Consider the following 16,895-nt stretch of genomic DNA (forward strand, 5'->3'; position numbering starts at 1 on the left):
TTTTTGAAATTAACATCTCCAAAAAATGAAAAACAAGTTGTTTCAAAATATTGTTACCTAGACAAGATGTACAAATTAATAACAAACCTTCAATAACTATGTTCTACCTAACAAAACCAAAAGAAATTCAAACTGCAAGGCCCCTCTTCCAGAAAGGCTTTATCAATATATAATGCACAGTGTCACAAACATTGTGCAACTGCAAGAACATGTTAGATCAAAAATCAACATCTTTTTCGAAACGCAAACCAACTTTAATAAAGAATCATTTAGTTTTATCAGAATATATAGGTAAATTTATTGGGCCATACATATATACAAAAAACAAAAGTATTTTTAAGGCATCTTAGAACTTCAAAATACTTCTATACTGACTTCAAGATGTTTGTGTTAAATACTAAAGAAGGATTTGACGTTATCATAAGCACTGCGGTCGCTATCAACAGACTTTCTCTTGGACACTCTGCGTTTTCTGATAATAACAAGTAAGAGAACACCCAAAAGAACAGCAGCAAGAGTAACAATGAAAAATGTTTGAGAAACAACCTCAATCTTGTCCTTGTCATTTAAATCCAGACTTTCAACAAACTCTAAAAATAAAATCCAATATTGTTAATAAATGTATAAACAATATTTTTTTTCACTTTCTTTTGAATAAGATCGGTTGTAGATATGTGGCTTCAGCATTCTGGATAACTTCATTGAAGATGAATGGATAACTGAAGTCCATCTTAGTTGGATATGCCATTTTTTCCATAACATTACAGTTAATTAACATACAATACTTACCTTTTACTTAATTGTTATAAATTTTAAGGGCTTCGAATTTGCAGGGCACTTACATTAACAAAGTTATTCCTTTGTTATATGGGTTTAAAAATATTTTAAGGAAGGTTAGATGCCATACATTACCTTCAGTAATTGTTAAACAATTTCTTTTTTCGTCATCCAAGTACATCGAAAATGGACAAGAACATTCTGCTTGGCCGTTATTATCCGTACAAGTATGACTACATCCTCCATTATCCTAAAAAATTATTAAAAAAAATTTAAAACAAAACTTGAAAAATGTAGAAAAGGTGTGGTGAAGTAGGATGTTTGACTATTTTACATGAAGTCCAGGGATTAATCTCAGTTGTGTCCATGCTATAGTGCCCTTGAGAAATGAGCTATAAGCAGTACACACTTCTTTCTGGCAATATTATCCAGAAAATTTAAAACTTTTTTATTTGAAGCAACTAGAGGTTGGGTATTGGGCTTGAAGAATAATCTTCACTCTATGGTTGGGCTTCGAAGTCTGCCTTTTTATAACAAAAATAAATAAACACAAGAAATCATGGTTATAATGAATTTTTAAACTAACCGTAAAGCATGGTGCATCTGATGAAGATACTACATGGATTGGCTCTGAAGTCACCTTAAAATTGTAGTCCAATTTCTTTTCGTCACTCGGAGGAATACTTCTTTTGTTTCTAGTATCGGGACATTCCTTTAACATAGAAAAAGTTCAAACATATATCAATCAAAATTTTAAACATAGTTTTTATAAAAAAAATACCACTACCATTTATTTTTAAATAACTTTTAAGCTGACAAAGTTGACAACATTTTTAAAAATAAAATATTTAAAACTAAAAAAAATTTTTACCAAGGTACAGGGTTCCAAGGAAGAGTCACAAACTCTCATTTCACAGGTAACAAATATGAGCTGATCTTTCGGTGGCAAAGAGGTCCACAAAAATGAATCAAACTCGAATAAAGTTCGTTGGTGAACAGAGTTAGCAGCAATTCTGACATGCTCGGTGTCATTCGAGCAACTTTGTAAAAAAAATTTTAAATTTCTAATTACATATTCGGAAAAAAATTGAATATGTATATATCTTTATCCTTGATGTTGGAAGGTCGAATGCGCGACCTAAACATAGAGTCACATCAGTTACTCCGACCCAGTCTCAAGATGCCTTTAGCACTTTGGGATATTATATCCAAGCATGAAAGCAAGTATTTTTACCACTACACTACGCTGCCGGTTTTAGGATGTAGATATAGATTTATAACTTTTAAATTTTTGTTCTTAAAAAAATTAATCAAAAAAATTATGAAAAGCTTACCCATCCAATATCATAGGATAAACTACACCGGAACAAAAGCAATCGTAGTCTAGAGCAAAACAATTTATTGCCTGAAAGTTGGAAATAAAATAAAAAATGGAACTTATTTCCATTTTGACAAATAAAAATGAACTTTTTAAACAATTTTATTTTTAGCAGGCTAAGATGTGTATCAAATATGGGCCTAAAAGTGGTAGTATTGGCAGTGTGGTGTAGTGGTAGGAACACTTGCTACACCATATAAGGTCCTAAGTTCAATCCCTACTGCTCTTATGCTGTAGCGCCCTTAAGTAAGGTGCTACAAACGATATAAACTTCTGCTCACCTAATACGTAATCAGAGCATAATTACCAGGCCATTTTAATCTATAATATCCAAAACTGCCAAAGGCAACTCGGGACTGGGTTGAAGTAACTGATGTTACTCTATGTTTAGGTTGTGCAGTCAACCTTCCCACATTGAGAATAAAAATATATAAAAAATTGTCATAAAAAATTACCTGCACAATCATTTTATCGTTCGTAAATTCCAGATCCACCCCTATATAAATAGGATCAGGAACTGTCACGTTGGAATAATCTCTTATTTCTTGAGTGTAGGTGTTGTCAGTGTATCGAGAAATAAAGCCCAAAAATCTACCCTTTTGATAATCATTGTGCAGCAAGAGTTGGCTTTAAAAATAAAACATTGGTTAAAAAATAAAATATCCATTGATAATATAAGTGAGCAATTTTCCAAAAATATCAGAATGACTAACAATTTTTCTATAAGCTTCTGTTTATAAGAGCAGCCAAAAGATTTTTCTTTATTTTCTTGTGGCACCTTTTTTCAAATTTTTTTAAAACTTTAATTAAACTTTTTAAAAAATCTTACTCGGCATTGGAGAGAAAATTCTCGGCGCTGACATTTTGCTTGAAGGGGTATTTACATTGCAGGTGTTGGGTAATGCAACTTCGTCTATTTATAACCGTGCTGATAGAGCCCAAACTAGCATTGCCAATCGGGGTGACAAGGTTCCATTGGAGAATTAAATCATTGTCTTGAGTCTGCGAAAAAAAATGTCAAACTTAGTATGTAGTTTTACAAACCTTGGTAAAACTAAACATTACCCATTCAATACAATTTTAAGATTTAAACACATTTTCAATCAAATATATAAATTTGAAATTTTAACTTTAACACATTAGCTATACTTACAGAAATAGTTGCACCGCATGAGCTTGGGGCAGCACTAATAACGTTAACAAGACTCAGATTAAAACCACATGTTCCTAATTTAGGGTCCTGCAGGTCGAGATATTGTGCAGCACAATAGTTAACACTAAACACAAATAACATAAAGTAAAAATTAATGTTTTGTTACTAGTTTCAAAACAATAACCTTGAATTTTAAAATTTGCTTTTTTAGATTTTCTTGATTTAGTTTAAATGAAAATTTATTGCCCATCCCTAGTCTCCCCCCCCAGTCTCAAGTTAACTTTGGCAGTTTGGGATATTATAGATTATATTTACCTGATAATTTCCCTACTGATTAAAAATTGGCTTAGCAAGAGTTTATAAAGTTTAAAGGATATTACTCAAGAGCATTACAGCACAAGGGCAGTAAAGATCAACCACGAGATCTTTTGTAGTAAAGAAAAGTGTTCTGAGTACTATACCACGCTGTCAATAATATAAAAAAAAAACACTTACGATACCGCAAGATCACTCTCTCCGCATAAGTATCTTGTTCCAAGAAAAGTTGTATAGGAAGAATTTAGCGGAACAGGTGATTCAGGTATTTCAGGAACCTCCATCACGGCAGGACAATCAGCAACTTAATTAATTCACAAAAAAACTATCAAAACCAGCAGGCAAATTATAATCTATAATATCCCAACCTGATAAGGGCAACCCGAGACTGGGTCGAAGTAACTGGTGTTACTCTATCGAGGATAAAAATATTTACAAAAAGAAAGATGAAAATAAAAAAGAAAAATGTTATAAGCAACTAACCTCGTTTCTGACAAATAAAACTGTTTTGTGACAAACAAGAAATTAGTTGCCATTCGATATCGTCCCCAGAAAATTGAATTACAGCGCACATGCCAATAGGAGAAACACCACTTATAGAACTGCTTATATAAGGAGCGCCCATTCCATTAAAAGTAGTTGGATTGCCAGGATCAAAACAAGAGCTAGTATTAAGACAACTGGCTGCAACCTCATCCTGGAATTCTTGCACATAGTGTGGGCCTTCAGTGTTTAAAGCACAAAAATCAGAATTAGCTGGATCAGAGCAATTGACCATTCCTGTTGGTGGAAATTGGCTACGGAGCATATCAAGAATGCTAAAAACACTTCCAGTTGTAAAACTAATCAAAAACTCTCGGCTTTCCAGCGTCCCTAGCGCAGCATCCTTCAGAAAATTCTCTAGTGGCGCACCTGTCACTACAACCAGTTCTCCTCCGTATCGATCACAGTACAACGCTGCCCCAAATGGATCCATTCGTTCTTCCACAAAAAGATAAACATTGTCACCATAGCGCAATTCTACGAAAAAAAAACAATAATTTTTTTGTTTTTCGAGTTGTTTTCGACATTGCTCAAGGTTTCTACACAAAATCTTAAGCCATATCTTAAAAACAACTAATAACCCTAACACCTTATTCGTTTTAAATCAGTATTTTTTAACGAAAACGTTTTTGATTAACTGGAAGGTTTTAACATGCTTGTCAGCAACACATTTTATATTTCACGCGCTTGTAAAGAGTTTCCCTATAATAAAAAACTTTTAATTATTGTAAAATTTGTCCTCGAATTAAAAATTAAACTCAACCTAGTTAAAGTAGAAATTTATGTAAAAGTCCTGTTATTTTAACTTACCCACTCCTCCCAAATATCCAGAAACGGGTCCTAAACAGTAATAAGAATAAATTTAACGTTAAAAGAGTTAAACTAACTTGATATTTAGGCCTAACGTAAAACGAAATTAAGATAACTACTCACGAGGCTGCGAAAGCACGTTATTCACATTTAACAGTAAAATAGTGCATCCTAATATCACATTTAAGTGTAATATCATCTTGAATAAACTTATAAACCAAAAATTAAAATAATAAACCAAAATTATAAAGACCCTCGCTTGTATGAAACGCTGCAAATATAGTATGTAACTTACGCAGTTTTATTTGCGTTTGGGTATCTGTATATTAAAACAAAATGTATATCTAATCTGTTGCATTAACGTAAATTAGTTGCCTTCCACAAACGGAAATAATAAAAAGATGGAACAATAGCTGTTATTAAAGAATTATTCATCGTTATAGCGCATAGTTATCGACATCTAAACACGATAAATAATAAAATAACTTAGATATTATGCAATAAAAGTTATTGCAAATTTTTACCTAATTTTAAGAACAAAAAAAATAAATTTGAAGCATACTAAATCATGATTGCAACTTGAAATATAAATGACAACGTTCCAAAAATACAAATATATATAAATACATATCATTTAAACACAAATTTAACATTTTTAAATTTATCTAACAAAGAATTGTCACATGCAGTAATTGAAATTGGATTTTCCTTTAATTGAACAGAAGTCAAACTTAGACAAGATGACAAACATAGAAGATTGTCCACTGATTTTATTTCTAAACGAATAAAAATATAATTTTAAAATAGTATATGTTTAAGAGATTTTTTTTTAAATACTGCATATAAAATTTAATTACCATTATTATTTAGATTCACTTTTGATAGTTGTTTTAAATTACTGAGCCCTTCAATTTCAGTAATTTCGTTTTGCTGGGCATCTAAATCCTGCAAAAAAAAAATTATATTTAAATAAAAATACTAACATAAGCTTTAATTTTATGCTAGATAAATTAAAGTGTAATTACCAACCTGTAGACATATTAGTAAATGCAAAGATTTTGGCAATTTATGTAACTCGTTGTTCGCAATATTTAAATAAGTAATTGTTGTCATATATTCCACATAACAGATTCTGGTTAGATTCTGAAAAAGAAGAATTTGAATTAGTAAATAACACCTGCAACAACCCGGCAGTGTTGCGTAGTGGTAAGAACCCTCGCTACACCACCATGAGGTTGTGGGTTCAATTTACACTGCTCTTATAATGTATCGCCCTTAGGTAAGGTGTTATAAACGAGCCAGTCATTAATTAGCAGCATAATTTCCAGGCAATTATAATCTATATAATATCCCAAACTGCTAAAAGGCAACTCTGGGTCAGGGTAACTGATGTTACTCTATGTTAGGTCGCACATTTAACTTTCCCACATCGAGGATAAAAGTATACATAAAAAGATCCAATGAAGACAAAACTATTGTTTTTTTTCCTATTTTTAACATTAAAATACTGACATTTCCATGTAAATCTATTCTTCTAGAAGTAACATCATATTTTGCAAGATAATCGCCAATCATGTATTTACTTAATAGGTCCTGATAATAGCGTTTTCTTCTACTGTCGATAGTTTGTAAGTCATTTAATAACTGGCAAACTTCTTGTGAATATTTAGAAGGACTTATTGACCTCATTAGAAGCACAAGGGTAAGAACAACCCCTATATACAAAGTGAAAGTTAGTTGGCCCAAATTTACAAATATAAAAATTTTAAAAAAATAAATAAAAATTTTATATACTTAATATCTAATAAAAATCATAACCAAAGTAGAACTAAAGTAAGTAAAATATATTGCCAGATAAATAGGACTTTAAAAAATGTTAAAAAATTGTTTTTAACAATTAAAAACTTACATTTATTTCCAGGTTCTAACTCATTCAACTCTTGGCAAGAATATAATTCGTCTTTAAGGACAGAAAGTTTAGCAGCACTTGACGTTTCATTAAAAGTTTTGCAACTTATCTCCGAGACAAAAAAGCCTTCATTGTCATTCTCAGATAACTCACAACTTAAATCTTCATCTAAAATAACAGATATTTTGACAGGACCACTGGGCAACTCTTGATTTAGATGAAAAGTCTAAAATTTAAAAAAATTATAAAGGGTAATTTTAGCATGTGTTTTTATGTAAATAATAGATTGGGTGTTAAAAATTAAAAAAAATGTAAAATATGATAAGTCTTTTTAAATACTGATAACATGTTTTAATTTTATCTTATTTTATTGCATTTTTAGGGTAAGTCGACTTTACAACTCTAACATAGAGCAACATAACTCATTAGAAACCATACCCAGTCTTGAGCTGACTTTGACAATTTAATATATATATATTGAATTTTAATTTTATTTGCCTGATGATTAAATTTCTGATTAGTTTTTTTCAGCAGGAGTTTATGCCGTTTATAGCGCTTTTCTTAAAAACTTTGTAGTTTGGAAGCAGTGAGGTTATATACACTAAAGCTGCAAAGAATCAAAACTTCTGCATACCCACAATTGAGCATATCTATCAGTTGTTAAACTTTTCCACTCTCCCTTCTGTTCTTTGTCATTGACTATCACACTTAAACTGTCACAACTCTTAACCTACAGATAACAAAACGGATTTAAAACTAAATAAACTGTTGCACATTTAAAAGATCTTTTACAAAATTTTAAGTGGTTTCATATATATATACAGTTGGCCTAATTAACATTAATTTAAATTGACTTAGATATGTAATTACATCTGTAGCATTTCTAAATGTGCATGTAACTTGTGAATTGTTTCTGGAAACTTGTAATGACAAGATTGACTGCTTGCTAACACCTGCAATATACAAAATATCAAACTCAGAAAATTTTCTTTAAAAGATATAAACTACATATTATTAAAATAGGATTTTTTTTAAGTATGCCAAAAAATGCTTTTACCTCTTCCTAGTAGCCAGCGATGATAGAGCCATGCACTTTGATCATTAGGATCGGTAAAGAAAGCATTCTGAACCAATTCTAGCTCTAAAAACAACACATTTAAGTATTTAAATTCAAATTTACATACTGCAGAAAACTATGTACTATATTTCATTGTGCTTAACCCTAACCCATACACTTAACCAGTAAATTAACAATAAATGTACACATCTGTAAGTTGCATAGTACATTTTTTTATATATTTATTCATTCTCGATAGAGTAACATTAGTTACCTTAAAACAGTCTTGAGTGGCCTTTGGTAGCTTGAGATATTATAGATTATAATTGACATATAATTAAACTGCTGCTTAAATGTTAGTTCAACAGAAATTCATACTAATTATATCGTCTAACTTAAAAATGCTACAGCATGACAGCATAGGGGATCAAACCATGGACCTCATGTAGTGAAGCCAAGTGTTCTAACCACTACATCATGCTGCTGGTTTAATTTAAATTACAAAAAGATTTAGGTACAAATTTCACCTTCTAATAATTTCTTTTCTTCTATTCTACTCGAGTCTTGGGGGTCAGGAAAACAATTTGGAAGTAGTTTGCTTCTGTAATGCCACGAAGAATAGTTGGAAAAATTACTTGCAATCAACTTGTTGGTAAATGATAATTCATGATCTGATGTTACTTCAGAGTTGGATACAACAAATCTTCTGTAATCCCAGCAGTGGACTAATACAAAATTTTTAATTTAAAACATAACTTAATTAAAATAAAGTCTATTTATACTAAAAAAATTACTAAAATTTATACATAAAAAAGAGATCTTATACATTAAGAATTTAAGGAATATACAATTAAATTGGGTTAGTTTTTTAAATATTTATTTATCCTCTATATGGAAAGGTTAACTTTATGACTTAAACATAGAGTAACATTTGTTTCTCCAGTCCAGTCTTAAGTTGCCAGTGGCAGTTTGGGGGATTATCTATCATTATGGAGATAATTAACAGAAGTAAATAGCACCAACTTAAAAGGGTTCTATAAAATGAGAGCAGTGGGAATTGAACCCAGGCCCTTGTTTAGTGAAACCAAGTGTTCTGATGACTACATCATGTTGCTGGCAGTTAATATATATATACAACTTACAATTTCTATCATCGAATTGTAAAAATAAGTCACAAAGATGAAGTTCATTTTTCCAATCTGGATCTTCCATATTAAGAACAACAAACCCTCTGTTAAAATAACATCATTACTTTTTTTTTGTATATATCTTTATCCTCAATGTGGGAAAGTTGAATGCGCGACTTAAACATAGAGTAACATCAGTTACCCAGACCCAGTCTTGAGTTGCCTGTGGCAGTTTGGGATATTATAGATTATAATTGCCGAATAATTATACTGCTGATTAAGTGCTGGCTCAGCAGGAGTTCATACCGTTTATAGCACCTTACTCAAGGGCGTTACATCATGATTGCAGTGGGAATTGAACTCACAACCCCATGTGTGGTGTAGTAAGCATTCTTACCACTACACCATGCTGCCGGTTTTAGTTGTTATAATGATGTTATAATGACATAAGTTGTTATAATGATTTTAATTATTAAAACACAAAATTCTATTGAAATCTTGTCTATTTATACCTTTGATTCCAACAGCCATAAGATTTTGGATTATTTCTCAGGCAAGATTCGACCAAAGATAATTCTTCTTTCATTAAATTATCAAACTCATCAGCAGATCTAGATTAAGAAAAATGTGAATTTTTCAACCACTAATAAAAAACCTACCCTAATCTCCAACTTTTTAAATCCAACACCTTGACTATTTTAGCAAGTCAAACAATTTTAAAATTTATTTATTTTAAATACTGGTCTTTAATATAAACACCTACTTTTCTTTTTTCAAGTGAAGAATTGCTCTTTTTCTGTAATTCCACATTGTAGTGTAATCCGAATTGTTTGTTAGAATTTCCCTTGTAATGTAGAGTCCTTTATCATCATATTTTTTGTTTAAAATCTTAATAAAATATAAAATTTTAATACAAATTCATAGCACCTTACTCAATGGTCCTGCGACATGGGAGCATTGGGAATCGAACCCGGGCCTCATGTGGTGAAGCCAAGTTTAAAACAATTATTTGTTTACCTTTTTAAATGCACTGTCTACTGCTCCACGAAACAGTTTTAATTTCTTTTCACGTTTAATTCTCTTTTCTTCATCTTGCTCTGCTGTTGTTTTAACTTTTAACCTTCCGTGCTGTAAAAATAAACATCCAAACTGATTTTTCGTTAAGAAAGATTTTAACATAATTTAGGTTAACTTGAACCTAAGTTAACTTGAAGCTTTAAAATAGAAAATTTTTACATACTTACCATTTTAGAGTCTATTATAGTCTTCTAAAACAAACAAAACAGTTCTAGTAAACATAGGTTGGTCGTTTTAGCTGATTTAAAACATTACATTTTGACTTAACTGTAAGTGAACATATGCATGTGTCTACAATCATACATACCATGATAGGTATACTAGTGTACGCATGACCAATTAAAAAAATATTGGTATTTTATTTTTTGTCTTAACATGCAATTTGCCAGTTATATTAGCATCAAATTTTAAATAATTGATTATTTTATTATTTTAACTACATTCAAAGCCTTGAATGCAAAGATTGAAGTGCACATTGTCACTAGTATACACAATGCACACGGTGCTGAAAGGGTGTACAATGCGGACCATAGACTTTAAAGAAAACCATGTCTATTAATATCTAATACATGATCTTAAAGTAAAATGTTATCATTGAATTTGCTACATTATTGGTCAAAGTGAAACGGATAGACTTGTTGGTTTAATAAACAAGCACATTTTAACAAACAAACGCCTACTCACGACATCAAGCATTTGACTGACATTGACGCACTCTTCCCTTTCTTGCTGTCTTAAATTGGTTTATATTTCATTTTAAACTACGTGGAAGTCTTTATCAGCAAAATTTTAACCTTAGGTGGTTCTTTAAATCAAGGAAACTAATATATAAATATAAAATATTAGGATGTAAGGTTATTTGACTTAAACTTGAACGAACGACAACGACATGAAATACATTGGGTTTTTTCTTGCAATTTTTAGTTTCAGTTTGCTTGGAAAGACACATGGTAAAGTTTTTAACCCTTTTAAAGCATGTTTAAAGATATAATATATCTTTTATTATCAAATGCCTTTTATCGTTAGAATTTATAAAAGATGAAGTTAAAGATATTTCAGTGTTGGAGGTATTAAACGATTTGGAAAATTCTCTAAACAGCGAAGGTAAATCTTATTTTAACAGTCGGTTATGTGTATTATTAATATTTAGAATCATTTATTCAACAATTTTATGCAATAAGTTTAATTTACAGATGAACAACGACCGATAAAGGGAAATCTATGGACAAAACTGATGGTTGGCGAGAAAATCTTAATTCCCTACGAAGCAAGCAATAAGATGAGTAAGAAACAACATTTCTAACCTAAAAAGCCAAATTACTCCAAGCAAAAATAACCTTAATGTAACTTAAAGCAAAGTTAAATTATATTTAGAACACAGTGCAGCAATGATAACACTTATAACGGCCATGGATGAGTTTAGACGAAAAACTTGTGTATTGTTTTTAACAAGAGATCCAAACCAACATAAAGATTATATTTTCTTTGATATTGGAAGAAAATGTTCGACTTGGATTGGAAGAAAAGGCGGAAAACAATTGGTGATAAACAGTTAACTAAATATGTTTTTGACCTAAAAAATAAGTATTTATGAATGTAAATTTGTTTGTTGCATACTTTAGTTTTTGGTCGGAGGAAAATGTTTAAAGAAGGAAACTCTTCTTGGAAATATGCTGATGTTTACACTTGGATTTGGAAAACCTCATCAATCAGAAGCTCTAATCATCGGTTTAAACATTTGTTTGCCTAGATAATAGTAGTAGTATCCTCATTCTGCCTAAACCAAAACGATGTATATACATTTACTTTAAATTTTTAGAAACGGATGACAATTTTGACGAAAAAGCGCATTTGATTCAGATAACAGAGTTTGAAGCAAATTACAAAACAAAGTGAGTACACATCTTACCTACACAACATTTTGCAACTGTAAATTAAACTTTCTTGTTGCAGTTCTGATGGAAATGAGAAATCGCTATCAACAATCGATGTAGAAATAGTAAACCGAGCTTACCGATGTAGAAAAACAGGTATGTATAAAAACACTTCAGTTTCATTTTACTGCTAAAAGTGATAGTAAAAAAAACAACAACCAATTATTTAAAAGTAGCAACCACTGAGCAGCCACCATTTATGAACCAAACCTGCGGAAAACCATCGCCGAAAAGCACTAGCAGTTTTTTGCTTAAAATAGTCGGAGGTAAGCGCTAAGAAAACAACTATTATGACATTATCATAGAAAAAATGGATTCAAGCGTATCTAGGATTTGACAACTTCTTATTTTAACAGGTTCAGAAGTAAAACCGGGTAGTATACCATGGCAAGTTTCTATAAACATGAGATCGACTGGAATTTCATTTTGCGGCGGTTCTTTAATTAACAAATACTGGATCATCTCAGCAGCTCACTGCTTTAAATAGTAAGTTTCAATAGTTTACTATAACTTATTGGTTAAATGTAATGTGTTAAATAAGCCCATTTTATAGTACCATCAACCCATCATATTACACTGGATATCTTGGCAAGCATCACAAGTACAAGTATGATGACACAGAGCGCCAAGTCTTCTTTAGCTTGATTATAAAACACGAGGGATACGACTCAAAAAGCAAAGCAGACGACATTGCTTTGTTAAAGGTTAGAAATATCAGCTTTAAAATCCTCATAGCTCTAAAGATTTTTTACTTTTTTTTGACACAAGTTATTTGCCACATATAGTAACAATACCTTCTTTAATTTAGTTGTTTTGTTTAGCTGGAAAAAGCAGTTACTTTTACCGACTACATTAAACCGATATGTCTTCCAGCCCATGGTCTAGATGTACCGGACTTTGGCTCGACTTTAACAGTATCAGGGTGGGGAGATACGCAGGGTATTCAAGTTTTATTATATTTAAAACCTACGCTCACAAAGTGGGACTTCTGTTAATATATTGGCGATTGATTATTTTCGACTTGCGTTGATATACAATTGATATCAGAGCAAACGATATTTACCTGCCCTACTTTCAAAAGCATGAACTTTAAATAAAGAACACACTATAATTGGTTTATATTACAGGTACAGGTGACAATTCTGTTTTGTTAAAAACGCAGGTCTATCTTATAATGTGGTTAACGTGTAAGAGAAATGAACCCACGGTCCTTGAAAATATGTTGTGCGCAGGTCATCCGAGAGGAGGCAAAGATTCTTGCACGGTAAATAACAGTTCGTAAATTAAGGGCTATCTATAAAATATACTAGATGGGCCGAATAAATCTAACTTCAATTTCTATCATTCGAATTCGCGTGATCTATAGGCCAACCAAATGCATGTGATTCCGTATTTTTAGGCATGCCAGCGAAAAAGATACAGCACCTAATAAACAAAATGTTGCTTATAATGCTTTAGGTAGCATACTTACGACCATTTTTTCAAATTAAGTACCATTTTAAATGTTGTAGGGAGACAGTGGTGGACCACTTACTTACAAACAAGATGGAACATACAAGTTGGTTGGAATAGTGAGCTGGGGAAGAGAATGCGGAAAGGTTGACCATCCTGGAATTTACACGAATGTAAGTAGAATATAAATGCTCTTTTTTCTGTTTTAAACCTATTCTAGTCAGGCACCTAAAAAAGTCATGAATAAAAATAGTAATACATCCTTTCTTCTAAAAAACGTAATTGATTTGTCATCTTAAAGTTTATAGAAGACAAATATTTAATGTAACTCTTACAACTTTTGATTAATTCCTGTATTGTTTGTTTTCTATATTACCAGGTTGCCCTATACTTGGATTGGATAAATGAAAAGATGAAGCTATAAAACTATTCCATAACTTTTTTCAAATTTTTTTGTTCATTATTATCATTCTTAACATAAAAAAAAGGTGATTTTTCGGCATTGATTAGTTTGCTACAGTCATGTGACATCATTTCAATAAACATTACGGTTCCTCATAAATTAGAACTAGTTAAATAACACTTGATGATTTGAAAGTTATACACTAATTCTTCTACATGTAATTTGCCTTGGAAGGCTTTGGCATTAAGTTTAACATATAAGTTTAACATATAAGATTGACATTGATTAGCATCATAAATCTTCAAGTTGTTTAGTTATTGTTTCAACCGAATTATAGTGCTCCCCCAAACCAAGTTCATGGCGATGATACCTAAGAATTTAAATTTTTTTATAAAATTATCTAAATAGGGTGTAATATTAGTCACGTTACCATTTTTAGACTTCAGATTAAATTTTAATCATAGTAATTTGCTTAAGTTAAGGTCCGTTTTTTTAACCGGCAGTGTAGTTTAGAGGTCAAAACACCTGGGGTTACTACATAAGGTACTGGGTTCAATCCCCACTGCAATTATATTGTAGAAACTATGAGTAAGATGCTATAAATTGTATGAACTCCTGTTGAGCCAACACTTAGTAAGCATAGGCAACTCGAGACTGGGTCGGGGTAACTGATGTTACTCTATGTTTAGGTTGAGAAGTCGACCTTTCCACATTAAGTATAAATAAATATAAAGAAGGGTATTTAATAGTTTGTACTCTTAAATAAAAAATAAAGCATGCTGAAAAATATTAAAATTAAATTAAATAGTAGACTTAATAAACACTTACGTTAAATAAATTGGTTTGCTATGGTATTCATCTCCTATAACAACCGGGGGTGCAGAAGCTTGTATTACATGAATTGTAGATTTTAAAATATGGGATAAAGCTCTTAATTCTAATTGACCTCCCCAAGTTCCATCTTTCTCAATATTCTCACAATATTTTTGAAAAGATTCTACAAAATACAAGTCAGAAGGTTATTTTAAAAACATTGTCAAAAATAATCGAAAAAATAAATTGGTAGACTTTTAGACTTGACTACATGAGGTCATGGGATAGATAACTACTATTGGCATAGCATTTTAGGTATAACTGTTAGTACACCTGTCAAAATCATAAAATATTTGGCAGATCAATGATCTATTAATATAACTAAGCTAGTACTATTTGATACACACCTTCATTTATTAATTCATCTGGGTTTTCACTTGTAATATATGGCACAAAATCATCCGGATGATTTCTCATGTACTCAGCTGTCTTGTGTCTCAGTTCTTGTATGTTTAACACTGTAGAATTATTTAGTTGATCACGTACGGCGTAATACATACAATTACCATCCGGTATCATCTAAAAACAAAAATAAATTTTAGAAGAAAGCGGGGATTGAACCAAAGACCCCGGGTGGTGATGCCGAGTGATATTGTCCTGGTTTAGTATATGAGTATTTTCTTTACCGGTTTGACTACAAAATTTAAGGCATTCAAGGTCTTTTTCATTTCTTGTTCTTCTTTAAATCGGGCAGAAAATTCGTAATTTTTCTCGGCATCCGATATTTCTTGCGCTTGTTCTTTCATTTTTTGTTCTTTTTTATTCTAAAAACATCAAAAACTTAATTTTTGTTCAACTGTTAGCTTTTAGATATACAAAATTGAAAGCACCTACCCTTCGTTTTTGAGCTTTTGATACCCGCGGTTTTGACTGATTTGTTTCTAAGTTTGAGTTGGTATCGTTAACTAGTTTGGTTACTTCTATTATCCCATTTTGATTTTCAGTATTCTTTATTAACAAACCAATAATTAAAAGGAGTTGAAAGGTCAAAAGTTTTTAAAAAAATAAAAATAAATGGCAACTAAGTCAAGGAAACAGAGTGTTACATATTTAGGGGCCAAGATAAAAAAAAAAATTTTTTTTTTTTTTTTTTTTTTTTTTTTTAAAAAAATTTTTTTTTCAAGATAAAAAAAAAAATTTTTTTTTTATCACCAATTCACTGATTGCTTCCAATTCTTTTTTATGTTTAAGTTGAAGATTTTTTTCTAATTCCTCGATTTTTAATTTTGCCGCTTTCAGTCCTTTCTTATCTCCTTTAGGAACAGCTTTTTTAAGAGACTGGATTTCACCTAAAGAAGAAAACCAAGGAATTTATTTAATTTTTTTTTTAAATTTTTTTTATTACAAATTCTACCTTGTAATTTTTTCTTCTCTTTCCGATGTCTTGAGATTAGTTCTTCATCAGAATTAAGGTCGTTCATCTTTGTATTTTTATAATAAACTTATTTAAATTAATTTAAACAATGTCTACCTAGAAAAAAAATTATGATTTAATAATAATTAGTGGCAAAAAACTAGTCCACATTTTTTTTAAAAAAGTTTGATCAAAATATTTAAAAAAAAAAATTTGCAAATTTTAGAAATACATTATGATTGAAATCAGGTTTGTGGGTCTGAAGGCACAGGTACAATTGTGTTTTTATTAAGCCCCATGGGATTATAAATGGTCCCGTTTTCGAGTAATTCAAAAACATCATCTTTTATTAACTCGTTTTTTTTGTTCGGATCAAAATAAGTTAAATACATGTGCAACTGCCTTAAGTTTCTCCGTAATGTGTCATCTTTTAGGTTTTTAATCTGCTCCTTAATAGACTGCATGCAGTCTTCAATTACTAGGGATTCTATTGAAGTTAGCTCTGGCAAAGGTTTTTGTAAAATCGCGTGAGCTAAGTACTTGTACAAGTTGCCAAAATCAGGTACTGGAAATACGCTATTTTCCTCTTTAGATTCCTCTGTTTCGAGTCCATTTTGTTGCTCTTCTGTTTCGTTATTACCACTTTCTGTTGATGCATCTTTGTCGATTCCTTTTTGGCTGTTACTATTATAACCATTTTCTGATATCGGTTCATCAATTGCTACTGAAACTG

The 16,895-nt window shown here is 31.0% G+C and overlaps 4 protein-coding genes across 5 annotated transcripts; 1 reads left to right on the forward strand and 3 right to left on the reverse strand.

Annotated features, from left to right (window-relative positions):
* Positions 1 to 390: 390 nt before the first annotated feature.
* On the reverse strand, positions 391 to 5,175 carry LOC145759718 (uncharacterized). The gene is made up of 12 exons (XM_082573566.1): positions 5,100 to 5,175; positions 4,977 to 5,006; positions 4,107 to 4,643; positions 3,804 to 3,927; positions 3,309 to 3,432; positions 2,985 to 3,157; positions 2,611 to 2,782; positions 2,112 to 2,182; positions 1,649 to 1,817; positions 1,364 to 1,489; positions 913 to 1,027; positions 391 to 590 (listed from the first exon to the last, which is right to left on the reverse strand). The coding sequence occupies exons 1-12, from the start codon at positions 5,173 to 5,175 to the stop codon at positions 391 to 393; spliced, it is 1,917 nt and encodes a 638-aa protein (XP_082429692.1).
* Positions 5,176 to 5,288: 113 nt separating this feature from the next.
* On the reverse strand, positions 5,289 to 10,442 carry LOC145759488 (geranylgeranyl transferase type-2 subunit alpha-like). Its single transcript, XM_082573323.1, has 14 exons — positions 10,314 to 10,442; positions 10,087 to 10,197; positions 9,833 to 9,957; positions 9,582 to 9,680; positions 9,085 to 9,173; positions 8,470 to 8,667; positions 7,943 to 8,026; positions 7,756 to 7,838; positions 7,520 to 7,615; positions 6,886 to 7,111; positions 6,489 to 6,691; positions 6,006 to 6,119; positions 5,834 to 5,921; positions 5,289 to 5,752 (listed from the first exon to the last, which is right to left on the reverse strand). Exons 1-14 carry the CDS (start codon positions 10,314 to 10,316, stop codon positions 5,607 to 5,609), a joined length of 1,665 nt encoding a protein of 554 aa, XP_082429449.1. The 5' UTR covers positions 10,317 to 10,442; the 3' UTR covers positions 5,289 to 5,606.
* A 536-nt stretch (positions 10,443 to 10,978) lies between these two features.
* Positions 10,979 to 14,194, forward strand: LOC145759077 (uncharacterized). Of its 2 annotated transcripts, none has more exons than XM_082572815.1 (14): positions 10,979 to 11,096; positions 11,173 to 11,250; positions 11,340 to 11,429; positions 11,521 to 11,687; positions 11,769 to 11,874; positions 11,966 to 12,038; positions 12,100 to 12,176; positions 12,254 to 12,346; positions 12,437 to 12,566; positions 12,634 to 12,784; positions 12,902 to 13,019; positions 13,208 to 13,344; positions 13,592 to 13,705; positions 13,912 to 14,194. In XM_082572815.1, exons 1-14 carry the CDS (start codon positions 11,036 to 11,038, stop codon positions 13,954 to 13,956), a joined length of 1,440 nt encoding a protein of 479 aa, XP_082428941.1. In that variant the 5' UTR covers positions 10,979 to 11,035; the 3' UTR covers positions 13,957 to 14,194. The 2 variants fall into 2 exon arrangements, with proteins under 2 accessions (XP_082428941.1, XP_082428943.1); XM_082572817.1 differs by having other exon boundaries at positions 12,257 to 12,346.
* On the reverse strand, positions 13,530 to 16,366 carry LOC145759078 (deubiquitinase OTUD6B-like). The gene is made up of 7 exons (XM_082572818.1): positions 16,163 to 16,366; positions 15,961 to 16,097; positions 15,643 to 15,756; positions 15,435 to 15,572; positions 15,156 to 15,327; positions 14,764 to 14,932; positions 13,530 to 14,305 (listed from the first exon to the last, which is right to left on the reverse strand). The coding sequence occupies exons 1-7, from the start codon at positions 16,227 to 16,229 to the stop codon at positions 14,227 to 14,229; spliced, it is 876 nt and encodes a 291-aa protein (XP_082428944.1). The 5' UTR covers positions 16,230 to 16,366; the 3' UTR covers positions 13,530 to 14,226.
* Between the last annotated feature and the right edge of the window lie 529 nt (positions 16,367 to 16,895).

This window comes from Corella eumyota, chromosome 7 (assembly GCF_963082875.1).
Source record: "Corella eumyota chromosome 7, kaCorEumy4.1, whole genome shotgun sequence".
NCBI lineage: Eukaryota > Metazoa > Chordata > Ascidiacea > Phlebobranchia > Corellidae > Corella > Corella eumyota.

Coding starts and splice junctions, on each gene's coding strand:
- LOC145759488 (XM_082573323.1), bottom strand. Junction 9,174..9,581: donor TATGGCTGTTGGAATCAAAG/GTATAAATAGAC, acceptor TTATTTTAACAG/AGGGTTTGTTGTTCTTAATA. Junction 5,922..6,005: donor ATTTACTAATATGTCTACAG/GTTGGTAATTAC, acceptor TTTTTTTTGCAG/GATTTAGATGCCCAGCAAAA.
- LOC145759718 (XM_082573566.1), bottom strand. CDS start 5,175: ATGATATTACACTTAAATGTGATATTAGGATGCACTATTTTACTGTTA. Junction 2,183..2,610: donor ACGATAAAATGATTGTGCAG/GTAATTTTTTAT, acceptor TCCAACTTTCAG/GCAATAAATTGTTTTGCTCT. Junction 591..912: donor TTGTTTAACAATTACTGAAG/GTAATGTATGGC, acceptor TTTTATTTTTAG/AGTTTGTTGAAAGTCTGGAT.
- LOC145759077 (XM_082572815.1), top strand. CDS start 11,036: ATGAAATACATTGGGTTTTTTCTTGCAATTTTTAGTTTCAGTTTGCTT. Junction 12,347..12,436: donor TTTGCTTAAAATAGTCGGAG/GTAAGCGCTAAG, acceptor TTATTTTAACAG/GTTCAGAAGTAAAACCGGGT. Junction 13,345..13,591: donor GAGGCAAAGATTCTTGCACG/GTAAATAACAGT, acceptor TAAATGTTGTAG/GGAGACAGTGGTGGACCACT.
- LOC145759078 (XM_082572818.1), bottom strand. CDS start 16,229: ATGAACGACCTTAATTCTGATGAAGAACTAATCTCAAGACATCGGAAA. Junction 15,757..15,960: donor TGGAAGCAATCAGTGAATTG/GTGATAAAAAAA, acceptor TTGTTAATAAAG/AATACTGAAAATCAAAATGG. Junction 15,328..15,434: donor TAAATTTTGTAGTCAAACCG/GTAAAGAAAATA, acceptor TTTTGTTTTTAG/ATGATACCGGATGGTAATTG.